The sequence below is a fragment of the Macaca nemestrina genome, chromosome 7 (assembly GCF_043159975.1).
Source record: "Macaca nemestrina isolate mMacNem1 chromosome 7, mMacNem.hap1, whole genome shotgun sequence".
Lineage (NCBI taxonomy): Eukaryota > Metazoa > Chordata > Mammalia > Primates > Cercopithecidae > Macaca > Macaca nemestrina.
The window spans coordinates 57,089,893-57,110,640 of NC_092131.1; the positions used below are offsets into that span (position 1 = coordinate 57,089,893).

At 40.2% G+C, this 20,748-nt stretch overlaps 1 protein-coding gene across 1 annotated transcript in view; it reads left to right on the forward strand.

The window, feature by feature from the left end:
* Positions 1–20,748, forward strand: part of LOC105481834 (glycogen phosphorylase L) — a 41,807-nt gene that overhangs the window by 13,060 nt on the left and 7,999 nt on the right. Inside the window, exons 4-12 of the mRNA XM_011741599.3 lie at positions 617–720; positions 7,786–7,917; positions 10,533–10,644; positions 10,978–11,060; positions 17,019–17,162; positions 17,394–17,486; positions 18,160–18,306; positions 18,634–18,797; positions 19,332–19,446. Of these exons, the coding sequence (XP_011739901.2) occupies positions 617–720; positions 7,786–7,917; positions 10,533–10,644; positions 10,978–11,060; positions 17,019–17,162; positions 17,394–17,486; positions 18,160–18,306; positions 18,634–18,797; positions 19,332–19,446 (1,094 nt within the window). The remainder of the gene's footprint in view (positions 1–616; positions 721–7,785; positions 7,918–10,532; positions 10,645–10,977; positions 11,061–17,018; positions 17,163–17,393; positions 17,487–18,159; positions 18,307–18,633; positions 18,798–19,331; positions 19,447–20,748) is intronic.

The window sequence follows — 20,748 nt, forward strand, 5'->3', positions numbered from 1 at the left end:
AAATACAATTGCTATGATTGGCTTAGTAGATTAGAACAATCAAGCAAGATTCACTTCCTGGTTCAGCCTCCCTGAAGCATATGATCACCTAATATCTGAACAACAGTAGAATTCCATAAGCCCGGAAGAAACAGAGCTGGCCACAGAATATCTTGTCAGTCAGGTGCTGGAAGGGAATGGGACATATGTAAGTTATACTCTCCTGGGACTGTCTTTTCCAATGGGGTGAGTCTTAGGGGAGGATAGAGAGAGCTTCCCTTAGAAAAGGCAGTGTGGGAACAATAATCGACATTATCTCGTGCAGGCTGGCTTCCTTATCTGTTCTCAAACAAAATGTACACAGTAGTTATTTCTAGATGGTGAGGTTATAGATGACATTTTCTTCTTTATACATTTTTTACATTTTCTAACTTTTGTATGGTATTAATTTTATAATTAGAAATGAGTTATTTTTTAAAAAATCAATACCCATTGTGCAGTAGTATCTCTGCTTTAGAATACAAATGTGGTTCTTCATATAGCAATGTTTTGTGGCTACCATGTGTTTTAGGGAAAGACTGGAAATTTTGACTCAGCTTAGTGACTCTATCTTTTGCCTGTGCTCTGTTGAATGTAGCCTGCTTCTTGGATTCCATGGCAACCCTGGGACTTGCAGCCTATGGATATGGCATTCGGTATGAATACGGGATTTTCAATCAGAAGATCCGAGATGGATGGCAGGTGTGTGAGCTATCTTTTTAAATTTTGTTATTAAGGTACTTCTCTTTCATGGTGTTCTGGATGATTTATAATATATGGACCTTTAACATAGAGCTGTACTAATTTCTCTGGCATTTGGTTGGTATCAGTGAGTTCTATCTATCCATCTTCCTGCTTCAGGATGTAAGTTTCCCAAGAACAGAGAACCTTCCAGTATCACTCATCACCAGATCCATGGCACTGAGTGCAGTGGCTGACTCACAGGGTGCTCTGAAATATTTATCACTGACTGCCTGAATGTGGACCACTAAAACGTGTGAACTTATGGAGGGCACATCTTTGACTCATGATCTCAGCCAAGAACCCTTGATGGTAGGAAGCACGATGCCATTTTGTAGGTGACAACACTGAGTCTCTGAGGAAGTAAAGTTACTCAGATCACACTGCTGGCAGATACATGTCCATATCCCCAGATTCCCAGGACCACATTCAGTATTCTCTTCTACACTCAGAGTCTTGCCTTCCTTAACATGCCAAGGTTACAAGATACAAGCCAAGTGTCCTGATTTTTTTATAAGATGAAATCAGACAGTGTTGTTAACTGTTATAGCAAATAAATCTGGCACGCATTTAAGATGTATAATTACATTGCTCCATAGAAATTTGTACAAATCTATCCAAATGACACTACTTTTACTTTATATAAGAAAACCAGATTGTTAGGTACTTTTTTTTTTTTAATCTCTAGTAATTGTTTGAGTCTACAATTGCCCTAGTGTGGACAGTTTTTGCTGATACTAAGTGTAATTTAGGCTTTCTCTCTCCCTATTTTTGTCTCATATATACACCATTGACAGAAATATATATCTTCAGTTTCCAAAAACCCTGAGCTCTCTGAGCCTTTCCCACACTTATGAGATGAGTCCAACAAGAGAACGCTCAGGGACTGGATGCAGAGACCTAGGCTGATGCCAGGAGAAAGGAAGATGGCCCAATGAGGATGAGTTTAGTGTCACCACTGCCCTCTTTCCCTCCCTCAGTATTTGGATTCTTTGTGAGCCAAGGAAGGGAAGAACTAAAAAATTTGGTTTGATGAGAGAATATGCCAAGGAAAAAGGCTCAGGAGAATACTGGGGATAGAGTAGAAGACAAACTTCCACATTTTGCTAAGGACCATTGCTGTTTATCTTTAGCTACCCGCAAACAAATAAAAGCTGAGAGGCAGCATCTTATAGAAGAGAAGCCTGGGTCCCAATTTCTCATTTGAGACCTAATATCAACTTAGAAGACCTGATTACTTTTATAAGGTATGCTGCCTCAATTAGGTTACCAAACTTCCCTGAACCTCAGTTTTCTCAATGACAAAATGGAGATACAAACTCTACAGAATTATTATAAAAACATGTAAAATATCTGGCACACAATAAAATGCTAATATTAGTAAGCACACAATAAAATGCTAATTTTGCCTAAGAAAAGGAGGACACTTTAATAAATTGTGGTATTCTATAATAAAATATTAGTGAAGCCATTCATATTATAGTTTTGATTAATTTTAACAAAATAGGAAATCATTTGTGTTAGCTATAAGTAGAGGATATAGAGTTGTAAGGGTGATATAACCTCAGCTATCCAGAAGAGGCCAGAAAGATAAAGGAAAAGTGCTAGAAAAAAATACATCAAAGCTTCAACAGAAGTTATCTCTGGAAGACGGGCAACTTCTACTGTCTTCTATGTACTCTTCTACATATCCATTTTCTGTAAGAAATATATGTACTATCTTCTATTTACTCTTCTACATGTTTTATATTCTATAAGTAATGTGTATTTTGTAATCATTAAAAGTTATAAAAATGAAACAAGTTGTTCCTCTCCCCAATGGAGTAACCTAGAGTTCCATGCTGAGAGCCTAGTTTAGCAGGCATTTCCAGGACAACCAAAACTTTGACACAATCTAACCAAACAACACATGGTATCTAATTTTAGCCTTTGAAAAGGATACTGTGTGCTACTCACTATACTCCAGAATCTCCAAGGATCTCATTTCTTATCTCTTAACTACTGTCCGATGGAAGATTTAAAAGAAGCTCAGGAAAGAAATCTCAATATTTTTTTGTCTCAGGTATATTTTCCCCTTACATTTTATGAAGGACCACTATTATCACACCTACCTTTGCTCTTTTTAAATGATCTTTATTCCAGGAAACTATCTTTCTCTCCTATCAGACCAAGAAAGCGTGTATTCCAGTGTTCTTTAAAAAGAAAAATAAAGAAAGACCAAATAGGTTTTGCTCATTCAAAATATTGCAAAGCTGGCCAGGTGCAGTGGCTCACGCCTGTAATCCCAACATTTTGGGAGGCCGAGGTGGGTGGATCATTTGAAGTCAGGAGTTCAAGACCAGCCTGGTCAACATGGTGAAACTCCCGTCTCTACTAAAAATACAAAAATTAGCCATGAGATAGTGGCGCACGCCTGTAATCCCAGCTACTTGGGGGCTGAGGCAGGAGAATCGCTTGAGCCTGGGAGGCGGAGGTTGCAGTGAGCTGAGATAGTGCCACTGCACTCCTGTCTGGGCGAGTGAGTGAGACCCTGTCTCAAAAAAATAAACAAATAAAATAACATAAAATAAAATCCAAAGCTAATCTTATCAACCATCATTTCTTCTTTCATTATGACTTGAAATTGAATCAGGAGAGTATGTGATTTTACTTAGCACCTCCATTGTTTACTGGAATGGGATTTTAACTGTCAAACATAAAATATATCATACCATAAAAAAGAAATTATTTCCATAAAAAACAAAAAGCATCTGTCAAGAAAGCAGCAGGCCTCTTCAGAGTACAGTCATGCCCCCACTCATACGTAACACTGTTCTTACAAAGGCAGATTTGAAGAAGACTAATGAAAATTCCACATGCTGGGAAGATTTTTAAAGGTTGATGGGCTTTTAATTTTTGAGTCTCTTCAAGGAAGATTTGCAGTCGTAGAGTGTTCATCATGAACCCCCTGAGGAAAATAATTGTATTGCTAAAATTCTATATTTACCATCTACTCTCATGGGGAGTGCAGTAATAGTCCTCTATGAAAATTGCTGGCCCTGAGGAGGAAGTGGGGAGAAAGACGATTGTAACAACCTCACAGAAGTTTCACAATCACACCAAAGCCCTAGGTGGAAAGGCGCTCACAGTATGTATCTCGGAGCTGGATCCAGGTGGCTTCTGCAGCCCTTCTCTTGCCTCTTAGAACCCACACCTAGTTCGTGATAGCCAGTCATGCACGATTCACGTTACTCAGCAAAGCTTCTAATTATCATTGTGGAATTCTTGGTGTGCCACAGAAACATTTATCAGCTATTTATAACATCAGAAAGCCAAGTTCATGGGCTTTCCTGATGTCTGTTCACTGGTTCTTTGTGGACTCTATATCCCACAGGTGAAGAGCATTTCTTAGAATTCGGTCAACAGAGTCTCCTGGGCTGACCTCTCCATCCCTGCTGGCTGGGACAGGTTCCATTGAGTCATTCTTCTAAAAAAATGCCTAGTCCATCTGCCACCTGCACCCAGGTTGGCTCTTTTACTCCACAGATCGGCACTTGCTTTCTTCAGCCCTGTGCAGCCTCTGGGATGAAACAGCTCTGACAGCTCACTTGGATGTAGATGAAAGTTCTCCCATCTTGGCCCCCCACCTCTACCCCTTCATATGATTAGCATGTTAGTGCATTTTGGGGATCACTGGCTACATGGAAACCTAAATTTACAGATCAATTTGTCAATTCATTGGAAGAAAGCAAGGTAGAGAGAAGGTTTATCACCATATGGCAGCTTCTGTGGATTTAGTGGAGGCAGCAAGGGATAGTTCTCTCCTTCTCCTCAGATCTCCTCAGATCAACTTATTGTTATGAAACATTTGTTTCTCAATCTACCTTATATACAAATCTTATAAAATTGATATAATTATTCACCGATTCTTTACTGAATCAGTGAGAGATTCACAATAAAGAACAGCAAGAAAAAAAAGTCTCCAAGTTGTTAGCCCCATAAAGCTAAAACCAATCATTATTTGGCAGGAAAATAATTCAACCAATATTTGATGGCATTAAGAATGTCATGTGGCCGGGCGCAGTGTCTCACGCCTGTAATCCCAGCACTTTGGGAGGCTGAGGCAGGCGGATCACTTGAGGTCAGGAGTTCAAGATCAGCCTGGCCAACATGGTGAAACCCCATCTCTACTAAAAATACAAAAATTAGCTGTGTGTGGTGGTGGGCACCTGTAATCCCAGCTACTTGGGAGGATGAGGCAGGAGAATCACTTGAATCTGGGAGGCAGAGGTTGCAGCGAGCCAAGATTGTGCCACTGGACTCCAGCCTGGGTGACAGAGCAAAACTGTGTCTCAAAAAAATAAAAATAAAAATAGAAAGAGTAAATGCAACCTCTGACTTCCACAGGAGTCAAGGAGTGAACCCACAGGAGGAAGTTCAGAGCCCATCCTCTCTTATCTGAGCACTTCAGGCTTCTTGGGGGCAGGAGAGTATATGATCCTGCTGCATTTCTCAGCAAAAAAAAAAAAAAATGTCATCAGTTCTCCCTTGGTCATGAGTTTTCAGAGGAAAACTGTTTCTGCCTCATCGTCCTCCTATTTCATATAATGCTTTCAGATGGGTTTTACAACAGCCCTGTGTGCTGAAACAAGGCACACAGGCCTATGGTTCTTTCCTGTTACAGGAAGCAGTGTTCACATTGCTCAGTATTTTAAAACCCAAAATTGGCCCTTGCCTAAGTGCAGCACAAAGTATTTTGTAAGTCAGGGTGTTTTGATTCTTTGTTGATGTTATCATTTTACTTATTATAGCGTTTCTAGTTATGAAGCTTGTGCTAATGGACTTTTTTTTTTTTTTTTTTTTTTTTTTTTTGAGATGGAATCTCGCTCTGTAGCCCAGGCTGGAGTGCGGTGGCACAATCTCTGCTCACTGCAACCTCTGCCTCCCGGGTTCAAGTGATTCTCCTGCCTCAGCCTCCTGAGTAGCTAGGATTACAGGTGCCTGCCACCATGTCCAGCTAATTTTTGTATTTTTAGTAGAGACAGGGTTTCACCATGTTGGCCAAGCTGGTCTCAAACTCCTGACCTCATGATGCGCCCACCTTGGCCTCCCAAAGTGCTGCGATTACAGGAGTTGCCACCACACCTGGCCAAGTTAATGGACTCTTTAACAAGCTTCTTGTCAATTGGCAAACCTCAATTGTTTCTTTATTAAAATTTTAAGAAGATGTGACTTTCTGATGAGCTCAGGTCTCTCTCCAGCCTTCCCTAGGCTTCATCTTGCATCTGATACCTCCTCCTTCCTCCAGTGGCTAACTCCTAGCTCTCCTAACTAAAGATGTTGTTGCTATGAGTCCCATTTCCATTCATCATGACGCTGGTAGTTAATATTAGTGGGAAGCTTACCAGCTTTCTTGATAAAAAGTCATTATCAAAGTTTGAATAAGTGAACGTGTATTCATTTGTCTAGCTGTTGACAATAATCTTTAGTGTTTATTTTTGTCTCTTCACACTGTTCCTGAAACAGGCATTACACTCGTGTTTAGGTGATCATGAGATGTCCAACATTGTGTTTAATTCTTAAGCAATATCTTTTAAAACTACAGCTGAGTTTTCTAAGAGGTGGATATGAGGAATCAAATAGGTAAAATAACCATCTTGGAGATGATCTCATTGACAAAGCTGCTTTTTTTTAACCCCCTTCTGGCCAGAACACAATTGCATTTTTTAACGTATAGTCATGCACCACATAACGACATTTCAGTCAACAATAGAGCACATATGCAATGGTGGTCCCGTAAGATGGTAATGGAGCTGCCTCCTACAGGTGTACCATTTCTTATGTCTTATACTGAATTTTTACTGTACCATTTCTATGTTTGGATGTGTTTAGATACACAAACACTTACCATCGTGTTACCATTGCCTACAGTATTCAGTACAGTAACGTGCTGTACAGGTTTGTAGTCTAGGAGCAGGAGGCCATACCATATAGCTCAGGTGTGTAGTAGGCAACACCATCTGCGTTTGTATAAGTGCACTCTGTGATGTTTGCACAATGACAACATTGCCTAACAACACATTTTTCAGAATGTATCCCTGTCGTTAAGCAATCCACAACTGTATGTGTAATATTTTAAAGGTTAATAATTTACTTTAAAAATACATCCCCCTCCAATGTGTTTGGTGGTGGTGGTGTTCTTATTTTGATGTGTTTGTTTGTTTGTTGCAAATGAAAATGTATTTGATATCCAGGATATCCTAAATAGAAACCATAGTTTAAAATTGTATATAAGAGATATTTTGTTATACATTGACATAAATACCTAGGAAAATATTGAAATTGTCAATAAAATAAGTTCATTACTTCTTAGAATATGTTATTTTCAAAATAAACTATAATCTATAGTTCATTATCAAATCAAAATTACATAAGGATTAATATAAGCAAAGACTACGTAATGCAATAATGTTCTGTACCTGTATCAATAAGCTTGATTAAAAGAGTGTTCTGTAAGTAGCATTTTCTAACTGATTCTGTATATTCGAGCCACAAGAATCTTGACTGAACCCATTGTGTAGGACTCGACAGGCCCAGGTATCCAATGGTAAACATCCCCGGAAGGCCTCTGTCTTTAGCTGAAGCTGGACAATTGGATTCACAGATGTTAAGACACAGGCTGTGGAACACAGAGACCTAAGCGCAGATCTTATCTCTGTCATTTACTGTTTGACCTTGAGAACTTATCTGTACCGTTTACTGTTTGACCTTGAGCAGTTACAATTCCTCATCTTTAAAAGAGGAATCATAGTTCCCTCCTATATGTTGATATAATGTGAGGATTAAATGCAGTCATACATATAAAATATTTAGAGCTGTATTAACAAGTATTATTATTGTTAATTGTAGGCTATAAAACAATTATAAAAGAGTACTCAGTATTCATAAGTTGTTTCAGTTAAAGATGTTTTAAACTTAATATAATTGAAGGGCTAGGTTCACATTTCCTCACAAATAAATTCTAAGCAATACTGTATCCTTTTGCAGGTAGAAGAAGCAGATGATTGGCTCAGATATGGAAACCCTTGGGAGAAGTCCCGCCCAGAATTCATGCTGCCTGTGCACTTCTATGGAAAAGTAGAACACACCAATACTGGGACCAAGTGGATTGACACTCAGGTATTCAGAGTGCTCGCATAGCCAGCATTTTGTATAGTATTTAGTTCAGCAGATAATACATTGACTATGTAGCATACAGTGTGATATTGAGTATAGGGCATGTTGTGTATTGAGTAATAGAATATGTTTTTGTAAATAAATCTTCTACTTCTCTTAGTGCAACCCACTCATTTTCGAGACAAGGGAGCTGAGACCAAGAGAGGAGTGACTTTTACAAGGGTCATTTTGCAATCAACTTTGTCAGAAAATCATTGTTTGTTTGTTTGTTTTTTGTTTTTTGGTGGTTTTTTTTTTGGCACCAGAAAATTGTCAGTTCTATAGTAACCAACGTGCTTACCTCTTTGGTTTTATATTAAGGTGTTGATAGCAAAATTGAATAATTTTAAATGTCATTCCTGGCTGGGCGCAGTGGATCACACCTGTAATCCCAGCACTTTGGGAGGCCGAGGCGGGCAGGTCACCTGAGGTCAGGAGTTCAAGACCAGCCTGGCCAACATGGTGAAACCCTATCTCTACTAAAAATACAAAAATTAGCCAGGCGTGGTGGCCTATGCCTGTAGTCCCAGCTACTTGGGAGGCTGAGGCAGGAGAATCGCTTGAACCCAGGAGGCGGAGGTTGCAGTGAACCAAGATCATGTCACTGCACTCCAGCCTGGGCGACAAAATGAGACTCCATCTCAAAAAAATAAAATAAAATAAAATAAAAATAAAAGTATGCAGTTTACACAATCAATCCTGGAAGCATTTTATTTACACTGTGGGTCCCACTGCTGAGCTAACGTGTATTTACAAAGCACCTCTAGATATTTTCATAAAGTATCGAGAAATTCAATTAGAGAGAGTGTGTGTTTCTGGGCCCACAGAGGCAAGGTTAGGGGGCAGAGGTAATATAAGTGAGCTGGCCCAAGTCATGCAACTTAGCTTCATAGATTGAAGTAATCACATGAATTAATCCCAAACTGGTACCCAGTGAGCTCAGAGCATGAGGCCACATGTGCTCTGTGCATGCATGGGATGGCTTCCAATAAAGTCAAATGACACAGTCATGTGTCAGTTTAGGTCCTCTAGGAAACAGACACCAGAGAGAAGAAGTGCAAGTGACATACTGGGGGGAAGGCTATGAAAGATAAAGAGGAGACGGAGCAGGACGAGGAAGTCTTCAGACTGTGACACGGGTGTGCCACCTGTGAAAAGTGAAGTGCAAAGAAAGAGGATTCTCATGGAGAGCCTCAGACCACAGTGCCACTCTGAGCAAGTGGCCAGGCTGATGGAGCCTGAGACTAAAGATTGCCCATTAGAGAAGTCCCGGCCCTAGTGTCCCAGCCACATGGAGCATCCCAGAGAGCACAGCCTTGGTGTGAGCTCTGAGGGAGCAAGTTCTCTTTGAGGTTCTCTGAAAGAAGATCTAAGCTGTGCACTTCCTGGGCTGCCTTAATTATGCTTCAAGGGTCAGAAGGGTCAAACTCTTGTTTGAACCAAGACTCAATCTCAGCCTGCAAATGACTTTCCCTGATTGATTACAACTTGCTTTAAAAGTCCAGAGACTTTATATATTAATGAAAGATATTTAAATGGGGATAATTTATTACTTTGAGGTCACGGTGATCATGAAAGCATGACTGAATATATGTGATTGATATGGACTAGAATGCTTCATTCATTCACAATTTGGCAGACCAAATTAAAGAGATGCGTGTTTAGGTTTCAATGCTGCCATGACTGTGACCTTGGACAAGTCACTTCTCTCTCAGCTTCAGCTCCCTCATGTCCAAAATAAGTGGGTTGCACTAAATAAGATCCAGCATCCTCCAGTTCAATTATTCTGTCATTCTCCTTCCTTCAAGCTTGACTCTGATGAGGCAGGGAATAAAAATGAATCATTTCTCACATGAATTTTCGATGCACTGTGAAACATACTTCATCTTCCTCTTCTCTATTTCGGTGACTGTCACAAAGATCAAGCTAGATTTTCCAAAACTTGCCTCTTAGACTCAACTCAGCTAATTATCAGTTGATTTGGCAGATCACTATAGGAATCACTAAAATAACTCCTTATGCAACTTTAAAAATCTAGCACAGCATTTTAAATATTATATGAGATGTTATAGCTTCATAAATTTCCTATTCCATTGATTTTCATCATATTTGAAATCAGATCACTGAAAAACCTATGCAAAATGTATTCTAAGTGCTATTTTTTGGTGGGTACAGATTCACATTGTCACTTTGTTTGCATATCATATTTTATTATTATTAGAGCAATGGCTTGATATGAAACATGAAAGATAAACTTTTTTGAATACCAATACCATATCATTCCATTCCACTGCATTTATATCAGGGCAAGGACACATGGAGAGTCAACATAGAAACATTATAAAGGACCATCAGTGTGGATAGTTCCAGTCACTAGATTGTACCAGGTGGGGGAGGAACCACATGTTCCTCTAATACCCTTTGCAGCCCTGGGACCCTCTTCTCCATTTAGGCCTCACACAATTTGAGTTGGTGATGGAGCCAGGAATAGAATTCCATTGCAGTCTCTCAGCCCCATGTTCAACCTATGTCATCACACTTGGGAAACAATGAGCAGCTGTTTCTGTTTAATCCTACAGGTGGTCCTGGCTCTGCCATATGACACCCCAGTGCCCGGCTACATGAACAACACTGTCAACACCATGCGCCTCTGGTCTGCTCGGGCACCGAATGACTTTAACCTCAGAGACTGTGAGTACAGCACAGATCTTGGTTTCTTTATGCGTGTGCTTAATCTTTTTGATTGCTAGTTAGAACCAAATTGAGCTTGAAACAAACAAACAAAAAAGCCTTGAGTTTCTGATCTGAACTTCAGTGACTAAGCAGGTGTTGTATGGAGGAAGTAGGGAGGGCATTTTTCAAGCAATTCTCATGTGAAGTCCAGCATGATGGTGTGTTGAAATCCTTTGGGATTTTTAGGAATTTTAGGAATCCCACATGACACACAGCACAGAGCCAGTGAGATCAAGAGGTTTCCAACAATGGCTGGTTTCTCTATTTATTGTTTCTCTAACTTTCCCCTAGTTAATGTTGGAGACTACATTCAGGCTGTGCTGGACCGAAACCTGGCCGAGAACATCTCCCGGGTCCTCTATCCCAATGACAATGTGAGTGATCAAGGTTGCTTTCTTAGTGGCAACAGGAGCAGCTTATTTCACAAGAGCCTGTTCAGTAACCTATAAAACACATTTAATATCAATGTTTTTCCATGTGCAGAAGAAGCTCCATATTTCTTCCTGAATTGTCTAGATTTCCCCTCCCAACCAAGTAAGGAAAGCAAATCTGTATAGTTCATGAAATCAGAATTTATATTTTGCCCTTGATTAGTGACCCTATCACTAACGGGGAAGTTCTAGAGATGTATTTTGAAACAAAACCTGGATATAAGAGATGAAGTAAATCACTGGTGAAGCACTACTTCCTTTCCAGATAGAAAGTTTATCTGCAAAGTCAGAAGACAGTGAAGATTTCCTGCCTCGCCTCTTCTCTCACTGACTAGGCCCTTTCTGGTCCTCTGCCCTGATGCTGGATGGAGTCAGATACCCTGGGGTAGTCCCATGAACAAACACCTGTTTCTCCTGCCACTGACTTGTATCTTTTTCTTTTGTATCTTTTTCTTGTCGTCAATTCAATTATTCTAATTTTATTATAAATATAGCTTGGTTAAGAAAAAACACTTGGGGCTGGGTGCAATGACTCATGCCTGTAATCCCAGCACTTTGGGAGACTGAGGCGGGCAGATCATTTGAGGTCAGAAGTTCAAGACCAGCCTGGCCAACATGCAGGAAAATCGCTTGAGCCTAGGAGACAGAGATTGTAGTGAGCCAAGACTGCACCACTGCACTCCGGCCTGGGTGACAGTGAAACTCCGTTTCAACACACACACACACACACACACACACACACACACACACACACACAACTTGGAACTGGATCTCAGGTAACTGCTATTGATTCTTAGTTGTTTAAAATATACGTAACTCTAAACTTCTCTATGGGTAAAATCCTTTTCATGAAGCTGTAATGATTTTTTTAAAGTTTTCTCAGAAGCAATAAAATTAGCACTCTGCTTTACAAAGATGGCAGAAAACAAGGATCTTGGGGGGACTAGGACATGAATAGTCCTTAATACCAGATGTCCACCTGCTGTTAAATCATAATCCCTCAGAAAGGAAGATGATTACATGGATTTTGCTGAAGCATTTTTAGGAACCTAATGGTATATGTTATTATTCCTTTGTGGAAAACATTGTGGCCTCAGTACATTTCAGAGAAATCTCTAACCCAAAAGCAAAAAGTTATTCTATGTCAGGGTCAAAGTAAGAATTCTTCCAAGTCTGGGACCATACTGCCAACCTAAACCCAGGCTGCAGGGGCTTGAAATTCATCTTCCTGTCTTCAGTAAGGACCAAAGCTAATTTTACTGGGAAATAATCATCTGCAGTAACTGACAATATATACGCAGTTAGCACGGGGCAAAAAGTTGACTAGATTTGTTGGGTAAAAGGGAGCTCTCAGGATCATGTTTTTGTTTGTTTGTTTTTAAGAGTGAGCTGATAAATCCTTTTGTATTGTAATTACAATAACAAATTCATTCTTCTCAACTTGGCCATAGCCCTAGTCCAAACATTAGTTTCTCTTCCAGGAAGCCTGCACCTTTCTTCACTCTGCAGCTTTGAGATATCTGTTCCCTGCTTAAAACTCTTGAAAGACTTTGGATCACCTATAAGAGAAGGACAGAATCTTAGTCATGTTACCTAAGTTCTTCATTGATGTGGTTACCAGTCCCCTGATGCATCTTCCATGATTTTGCCCCAACAATAGGCCCCAGCTGTGCAGGACTATTGACCCTGTTCCTTCCCACCTCCATGCCTTGCACGGCATCCGTTGCTTGCAGGGAATATTCTGACCCTGTGTGTCAATTCTGACACATTCCTACTCATCTTTTAGGGCTTAGGTTAAGAATTACCTGATCACCCAGGTTCTCAAAATACTGTATATTTAGCTTAAGTTAATTTTTTTTTAAAAATCATCACATTGTATTTATAGCCTTGTTTATACCCCCCCTTTGCCTACTAATTTGAACTTCTTCAAGTCAAGGACTGTGCATAATTAATCATTTTATTTCTAGGACCTTAAAACTTTCCTGGCTCAATAAATGTTACAGTTTATTAGAGGTGGATTCCATAGTGCTATTTATTATGTTTTAGAATAATGACTTCATAACTTTTACAATGATACATGTCATTAGAAAAAATATACGAGTAACATAAAAAGTACCAAGAATAAAATAAAAGCTGGTTCCTAATTCTACCACCTATAAATTTCCGTTGGTACAGGTTGAGTATGCCTTATCCAAAATGCTTGGGACCAGTAGTGTTTCAGAATTCAGATGTTTTCAGATTTTGGAATATTTGCATATATAATGAGATATCTTGAGGATGAGACCCAAGGATAAACACAAAATCCATTTATGTTTCATATACACATTATACACATTATGCACACAGTCTGAAGCAATTTTGTACAATATTTTTAGTAATTTTGTGCATGAAACAAAGTTTTGACTCTGTGTTGATTATGACCTGTCACATGAGGTCAGGGGTAGAATTTTCCACTTGGCTGTGTCACATGAGTACTAAAAAGTTTCAGATTTTGGATTTCCAGATTAGAGATGCTCAACCTGTACTATCAATCCAGACAGTTTTCTATTAATGACTTTTAATTTTTAATCCAGACTTCTAATTTTTATCAAAGTTGTATATACACATAATTGATTTTCTGGGTACTTACTTCCGTATTTCTGAATAACATGCAGTTATTGCTACTTGTTGATTTTTTTCTTTTTTACAATTGTTTGTTGACTCCCCACCATTGAAGATGAGAATCTAGCTCACATCCTCACATGTACTCCCACCCTCACCACATGAACACATACTTCCCATCCCCAATTCTCTCAACATGCTTGCATCATAATTTCCACTAACTCCTTAATCAGCATTTTCATTATTATGACTATGTAATGCTACAGACAGCTGATCTGTGCATATGTATGTCCTCATATAATGATTACTTTTCCTTTTCTTAAAATGTTTAACTTATCCTGGAATTAATAATTTTAATTTCTTTGCTTGCTTGGTTTTCTGATGAATTTTCCCTAATTTAGCCCATACTATGCCCAGTTATATACATTTCCTCTCAATATGTTCACTTTACTTATTCTATTAACTTAGTCTTTTTTTCTGATAAATACTTTTTAGTTCATTTAAATATCCCCTTTTAATAGCTAAATCCCAGAGGAAAATGCTAATTCTAGGAATGTGTTTAACTGAAAAAGACTCATATTTCCATTTAAGTTTAGGCAATTATTATTGACAGGAGGTACACTAACTAATGTTGCAATAAAGCCTCCATCAAGTATCTCATACTTAAGCAAAGACCTCAAATCATAGTTTGTAGCTTATTGCAGCCTTCATTCAAAATATGCTTTATGGCCTGGTGCAGTGGCTCATGCCTGTAATCCCAACACTTTAGGAGGCTGACATGGGCAGATTGCTTGAACTCAGGAGTTCGAGGCCAGTCTGGGCAATATGGTGAAACCCCGTCTCTACAAAAAGTACAAAAATTAGCCAGGCATGGTAGCGCATGCCTGTAATCCCAGCTACTTGGGAGGCTGAGGCAGGAGAATCGCTTGAACCCGAGAGGCAGAGGGTGCCGTGAGCTGGAATCAGATCACGCCACTGCACTCCAGCCTGTGCGACAGAGTGAGACTCCATCTCAAAAAAAAAAAAAAAAAAAAAAAAAAGCCAGGCATGGTGGTGCATGCCTGTAGTCCCAGCTACTCAGGAAGCTGAAGTAAGAGGATTGCTGGAGACTGGGAGGCAGAGGTTGCAGTGAGCCAACATCACGTCACTGCACTCTAGCTTGGGCAACAGAGCCAGACCCTGTCTCAAAAATATAAATATAAATATAAATATTATATTAATATATATGTTTAATATATTTTAATATAATATTTTTATTATATATACACATATATTTGTTTTATATTATCTGTGATCAAGGAAATCACTGATATATTCCTATCAGACTAAAAAAAGGAAACTGTGACATAGGTCAGTGACATAGAATCACTGGCCTAGGTCAGTGATTATACTTTTAAGTATTAGGGAGTTTAGAGCCCCAGATATTCTATATGCAGACCTCTATGCTCATATTCATTTGTTTTAATAAGACTTTAGTCCAAGGCTTACATTTGGGGGGTGGGGTGCTCATCATTTAAAAAATTTTAATTTTAATAGTTTTAGGGGTACATGTAGTTTTGGTTACATGGATAAGTTATTTAGTGATAATTTCTGAGATTTTACACACCTGTTACCTGAGCAGTATACACCCAATAAATTGCCTTTTATCCCTCAAGTCCCCAAAGTCCATTACATCATTCTCTTACCTTTGCATCCTCATAGCTTAAGCTCCCACTTACAAGTGAGAACATGCAATATTCGGGTTTCCATTCCTAAGTTACTTTCACTTAGAATAATAGCTTCCAGCTTCATCAAAGTTGCTGCAAAAGACATTATTTTGTTCCTTTTTGTGGCTGAGTAGTATTCCATGGTATATGTGTGTGTGTGTGTATATATATGTGTGTGTGTGTGTGTGTATATATATATATATCACATATTCTTTATCCATTGGTTGATGGGCACCTAGACTGATTCCATATCTTTGTAACTGCGAATTGTGCTGCCATAAACGTGTGTGCGTGCGTGTGTCTTTTTCATATAATGACTTCTTTTCCTTTGGCTAGATGTCCAGTAGTGGGATTGCTGGATCAAATGGTAGTTCTACTTTTAGTTCTTTGAGGAATCTCCATACTGTTTAACATAGTAGCTGTAGTAATTTACATTCCCACCAGCAGTGTAGAAAGTGTTCCCTTTTCACCACATCCACACCAACACCTATTGTTTTTTGACTTTTTAATTATGGCCGTTCTTGCAGGAGTAAGGTGGTATCTCATTGTGATTTTAATTTGCATCTCCCTGATAATTAGTGATATTGAGCATTTTTTCATATGCCTCTTGGCTGTTTGTATATCTTCTTTTGAGAATTGTCTATTCATGTCCTTTGCCACTTTTTCATGGGATTATTTTTTTTTCTTGCTGATTTGTTTGAATTCCTTGTAGATTTTGGATATTAGTGAAGGCTTACATTTTTAATAGAAGCTACAGTTTTTAATTCTGCGACCAGGTAAAGACAGGGCAGCTCCATGATCTATAAAAATTGAAGGGTAATGGCTCAGGGTTAGGACCGTTTATTGGTGACATTTACACGGTTTTGCTGACTGACAGCAAATTTATGTGGGAGGAACTTGGAAGGTGGCCACCATCGTGGCCTCTAAGGCCTCCACCCTGCACACCATGGCCTGGCTGCAATCCTGTCTCGCAGTCGTGTAGGGCATTCTCAGCCAGTCGTGGTTCTCCACACGGTCCACGGCTGCCAGTGCTTCCTGATACATTGCCTGCCAGGAATGTGACTGCAGTGAGGAAGGCGGTCATGGACATTGTGCTGGTTGTGTTCAGCTGCAGGAACTGGATATAAGGTCGGAGGCCAAGTGTCCTTAGGCTGTCATTAACCTTTTCCTTCATCTTCTTCCCTACTTCCGAAAGTACTTGGTACTACCAATTCCTGAGCCTTGAGGGGCTCCAATGTACACACTGAGTTGCCTTTTGGCTTTTCCCCACTACCAGGTCAGGATGTGGCTGTCTTAGGTCTTCTGAATCACTTACCATTCATGCATCTGGTTTTCAGCCTCTAAAAGGTTGTTGCTATTGTCTTTATCCCAACCTCTTTATCTTTTATCTGTACGCCTTTAGAGAATCCTTTTAGTGCCATTTTCATGGGGTCTCAGGAAAGAGCAAAGGCTCACAGTTTGGCATTCAAACCACCACCCCTCAGCAGATGTCCAGTGGGCCTTAGTCCTAAAGTTCCCAGGGCAAGAGACACCAGTCACATTTTGGCCACACCTATAATATGAACCACTTTCATTCTATCTCTCTGGCTTGAAGTTTTTTGAAGGGAAGGAGCTAAGATTGAAGCAGGAATACTTTGTGGTGGCTGCAACCTTGCAAGATATCATCCGCCGTTTCAAAGCTTCCAAGTTTGGCTCCACCTGTGGTACAGGAACTGTGTTTGATGCCTTCCCGGATCAGGCAAGTATTTAGTCTGTGGATGCAAGTGGGGTCCACTGAGGGACTGACTGGGATTTCCTATCAGATTAATTCCTCTCTCTCAGTGCTAAAAACGTTGAGCAGGAATAGTGTGCATCAAGCATTTCATAGAAGGTGGGCATATCATCCAGTGCTTTCTCTAGATGTGTTAGGACAAGGAAGCCAGACCCTGAGCCATCCGTTGCCTTCACATTGATGTCTTTCCCCACCCAGGTGGCCATCCAGCTGAATGACACTCACCCTGCACTCGCCATCCCTGAGCTGATGAGGATTTTTGTGGATATTGAAAAACTGCCCTGGTCCAAGGTCTGGATAGTTTGGCTTCTTTTTCCTTTAATTAACCAGAATGGCTGCAGGTGAAAGACTGCCAAAAACTCCCTTTTTAGTTTTTCAAAGTAAGTTATTGTTGCTAACTTTCAACAGTTAAAGGTATATTTTCCCTGATGCTGACATTTCTCCATCCTTAGAGTTTTACAGGGAGTAAGACTATAAAATAAATGAGTACATTCCTAATGGGACACAAATCAGTAGCTGTATTAAGGCTTATATTGTTTACCATTTTTGTGTGGAAAAAGATTAAAAATTAAGTTCTCTAACCTCAGAAGACAGCTAATTGAGTGTCCCTAATGTTTTAGAAGTCAGCATTTTACATACTTTGTACTTGCTAAGAGCACTGCTTATGGTTTTATCCCTCAGTTTTTGTGTATTTAATAAATGAAAGACATGTAAGGATAGTAGATAGATTGATCGGAATGCTGTCTTAAGTTTCATCAGGTAGCTTTACAAATGACTTCCCCCTCACACCCAGAACATGTTTCCATTATCTGGACTATTCGGGAACTTAGTGGAATTGAGTGTGTCTGACTATGCACACTTGGAATTGTCCTGTTGCAGGCAGGGCAGGGTTGAAGAAGGGTTTGGCCTGTGCAGTGGGGTGCCCACCTTCAGGGCAAGCAGCTGACTCCTTCCTTTCCCCCAGGCTTGGGAGCTCACCCAGAAGACCTTCGCCTACACCAACCACACAGTGCTCCCAGAAGCCCTGGAGCGCTGGCCCGTGGAGCTGGTGGAGAAGCTGCTCCCTCGACATTTGGAAATCATTTATGAGATAAATCAGAAGCATTTAGATGTAAGTCATTTTGAGAGATTTTTTTTCTTTTCATGAGCCTAAGGTCTTAAGGTGTTACAGATGGCTACAGTGTTCCCTCTTACCAAACATCTTTCGATCATTGATACAGCAAAAGTACTTGAGTCCCAGTGGGGCTCCGGCAAAGGCAGCTTTTTGAAAGTGCTGAAATGGAGAGATGGCACCTCCGTAGAACTAACTCACCCCCTCCCCGTGGAAGTGAAATTTATATTGAGTACACCAAAGATGTTGCTTAAGACATGAACAACGTTATCCCAATGTTGCTTTAAACCTGAGTGACCAGCAAGGGCTTTCTCTTCCTTTGGCTAGAAAATTGTGGCCTTGTTTCCTAAAGATGTGGACCGTCTGAGAAGGATGTCTCTGATAGAAGAGGAAGGAAGCAAAAGGATCAACATGGCCCATCTCTGCATTGTGGGTTCCCACACTGTGAATGGCGTGGCTAAAATCCACTCAGACATCGTGAAGACTAAAGTGTGAGCCTCCATTACTCTGACAGTGGGTCTGACACTGATCTATTAATGGAATGATGCTACTAAATGCAGGGTTGCACTTAGGGATGAGGAAAGGCCTTGTTCAAATGTTTAAAAGTATTTTCTTCTATACAAAAAAAAAAAAAAAAAACTCTTCTCTAAAAAAAAAGAAAAGGAAAGAAAAAAATGCTTTCCTCTCAGAGTCATCTTAATTCTAGACATAGGAGCCAAAACAAATAAACAAACAAAAACAAAAAAATACCAAAAAACTATTCTACTGAAAGTGTGGTATATATGTCAGTGTAAAGAAGTCAGATGGAAGTGACTAGATTTGGAATTTTTCTGGTAATTCTTTTGAGTTGCAAATGAATTTCTATTTAAATGACAGCCATAGCTACTGTCAGCCTGTCCCTCCACCTTTATTTAACCTTTCTAAGCCTGCACTTGGCTTCTTGAATATAATTCCAAACTTTATCCAGTGTGCAGGACCCTTTGCCGTTTCAGCCAAATTCAGTGATGTGTCTACTCTGTCTCCAGATTCAAGGACTTTAGTGAACTAGAACCTGACAAGTTTCAGAATAAAACCAATGGGATCACTCCGAGGCGCTGGCTCCTACTCTGCAACCCAGGACTTGCAGAGCTCATAGCAGAGGTAACTGGGAAGTGCTGAGGGGAAAGGAGGCCTGACTCAAATGCAAGAGGCATATGACTATACTTGTAACTTGTAAATCCAGTCTGCAGCAGGGCCGGCTTCTTCAGCATGTGGCTTGTGTAGTCATACAGGGCTCCATGCTGGGTTTAATTATCTGCTGTAGTCATCTTGAAATTATTATTATTACCCAGGCTGGAGTGCAGTGGCGCCATCTCGGCTCACTGCAATCTCCGCCTCCTGGGTTCACACCATTCTCCTGCCTCAGCCTCCCAAGTAGCTGGGACTACAGGCGTCCACCACCACGCCTGGCTAATTTTTTGTATTTTTAGTAGAGACGAAGTTTCACCGCCCAGCCAAAGTTATTATTTATTTATTTATTATTATTATTAATATTATTATTGAGACAGAGTTTCACTCTGTCGCCCAGGCTGGAGTACAGTGGTGCAATCTCTGCTCATGGCAACCTCCACCTCCCGAGTTCAAGCGATTCTCCTGCCTCAGCCTCCCAGGTAGCTGGGATTACAGGCACACATCACCATGCCCAGCTAATTTTTGTATTTTTAGTAGAGACGGGGTTTTACCATGTTGGCCAGACTGGTCTCGAACTCCTGACCTCAGGTGATCCGCTCTTCCTTGACCTCCCAAAGTGCTGGGAATACAGGCATGAGCCATCACGCCCAGCCGTCATCTTGAAATTCTTAATTTTGGAACAAAAGGTACTGCAAATTATGTAGCTAGTTGCAGCTAACAGTATTCATAGGACACCCCCAAAGAAGATGGTTTTCTCTAGTAAAAGAGGATAATAAAGCTCATATAAATAACTAACAGAACCTGGGTTCCTGGTCACTCTTTTAAGTAGATTTCCTGTTTTTAACACTTTAATACCAGTGAAGCTGGCCGGATGTGATGGCTCATGCATGTAATCCCAGTGCTTTGGGAGGCCTAGGCAGGAGACTCACTTGAGACCAGGAGTTTGAAACTAGCCTGGGCAACATGAGACCCCCCTCCCACCACCACCCATCTCTACAAAAATAAAAAAATTAGCCAGTTGTGGTGGCATGCACCTGTAATCCTAGCTACTCGGAAGCTGAGGCAAGAGGATTGCTTGAGCCCAGGAGGTCAAGGCTACAGTGAGCTATTATCATGACATTGCACTCCAGTCTGGGTGACACGGTGAGATCCTGTCTCCAAAAAAAAGAAATAAAAATAAAAATAATTTTTAAAAACCACTGAAACTACATTTAAGATACTATCAAAAGTGTTCTTCCCACATAGACTTTATAGCCTCTTCTTTGAGTCAAA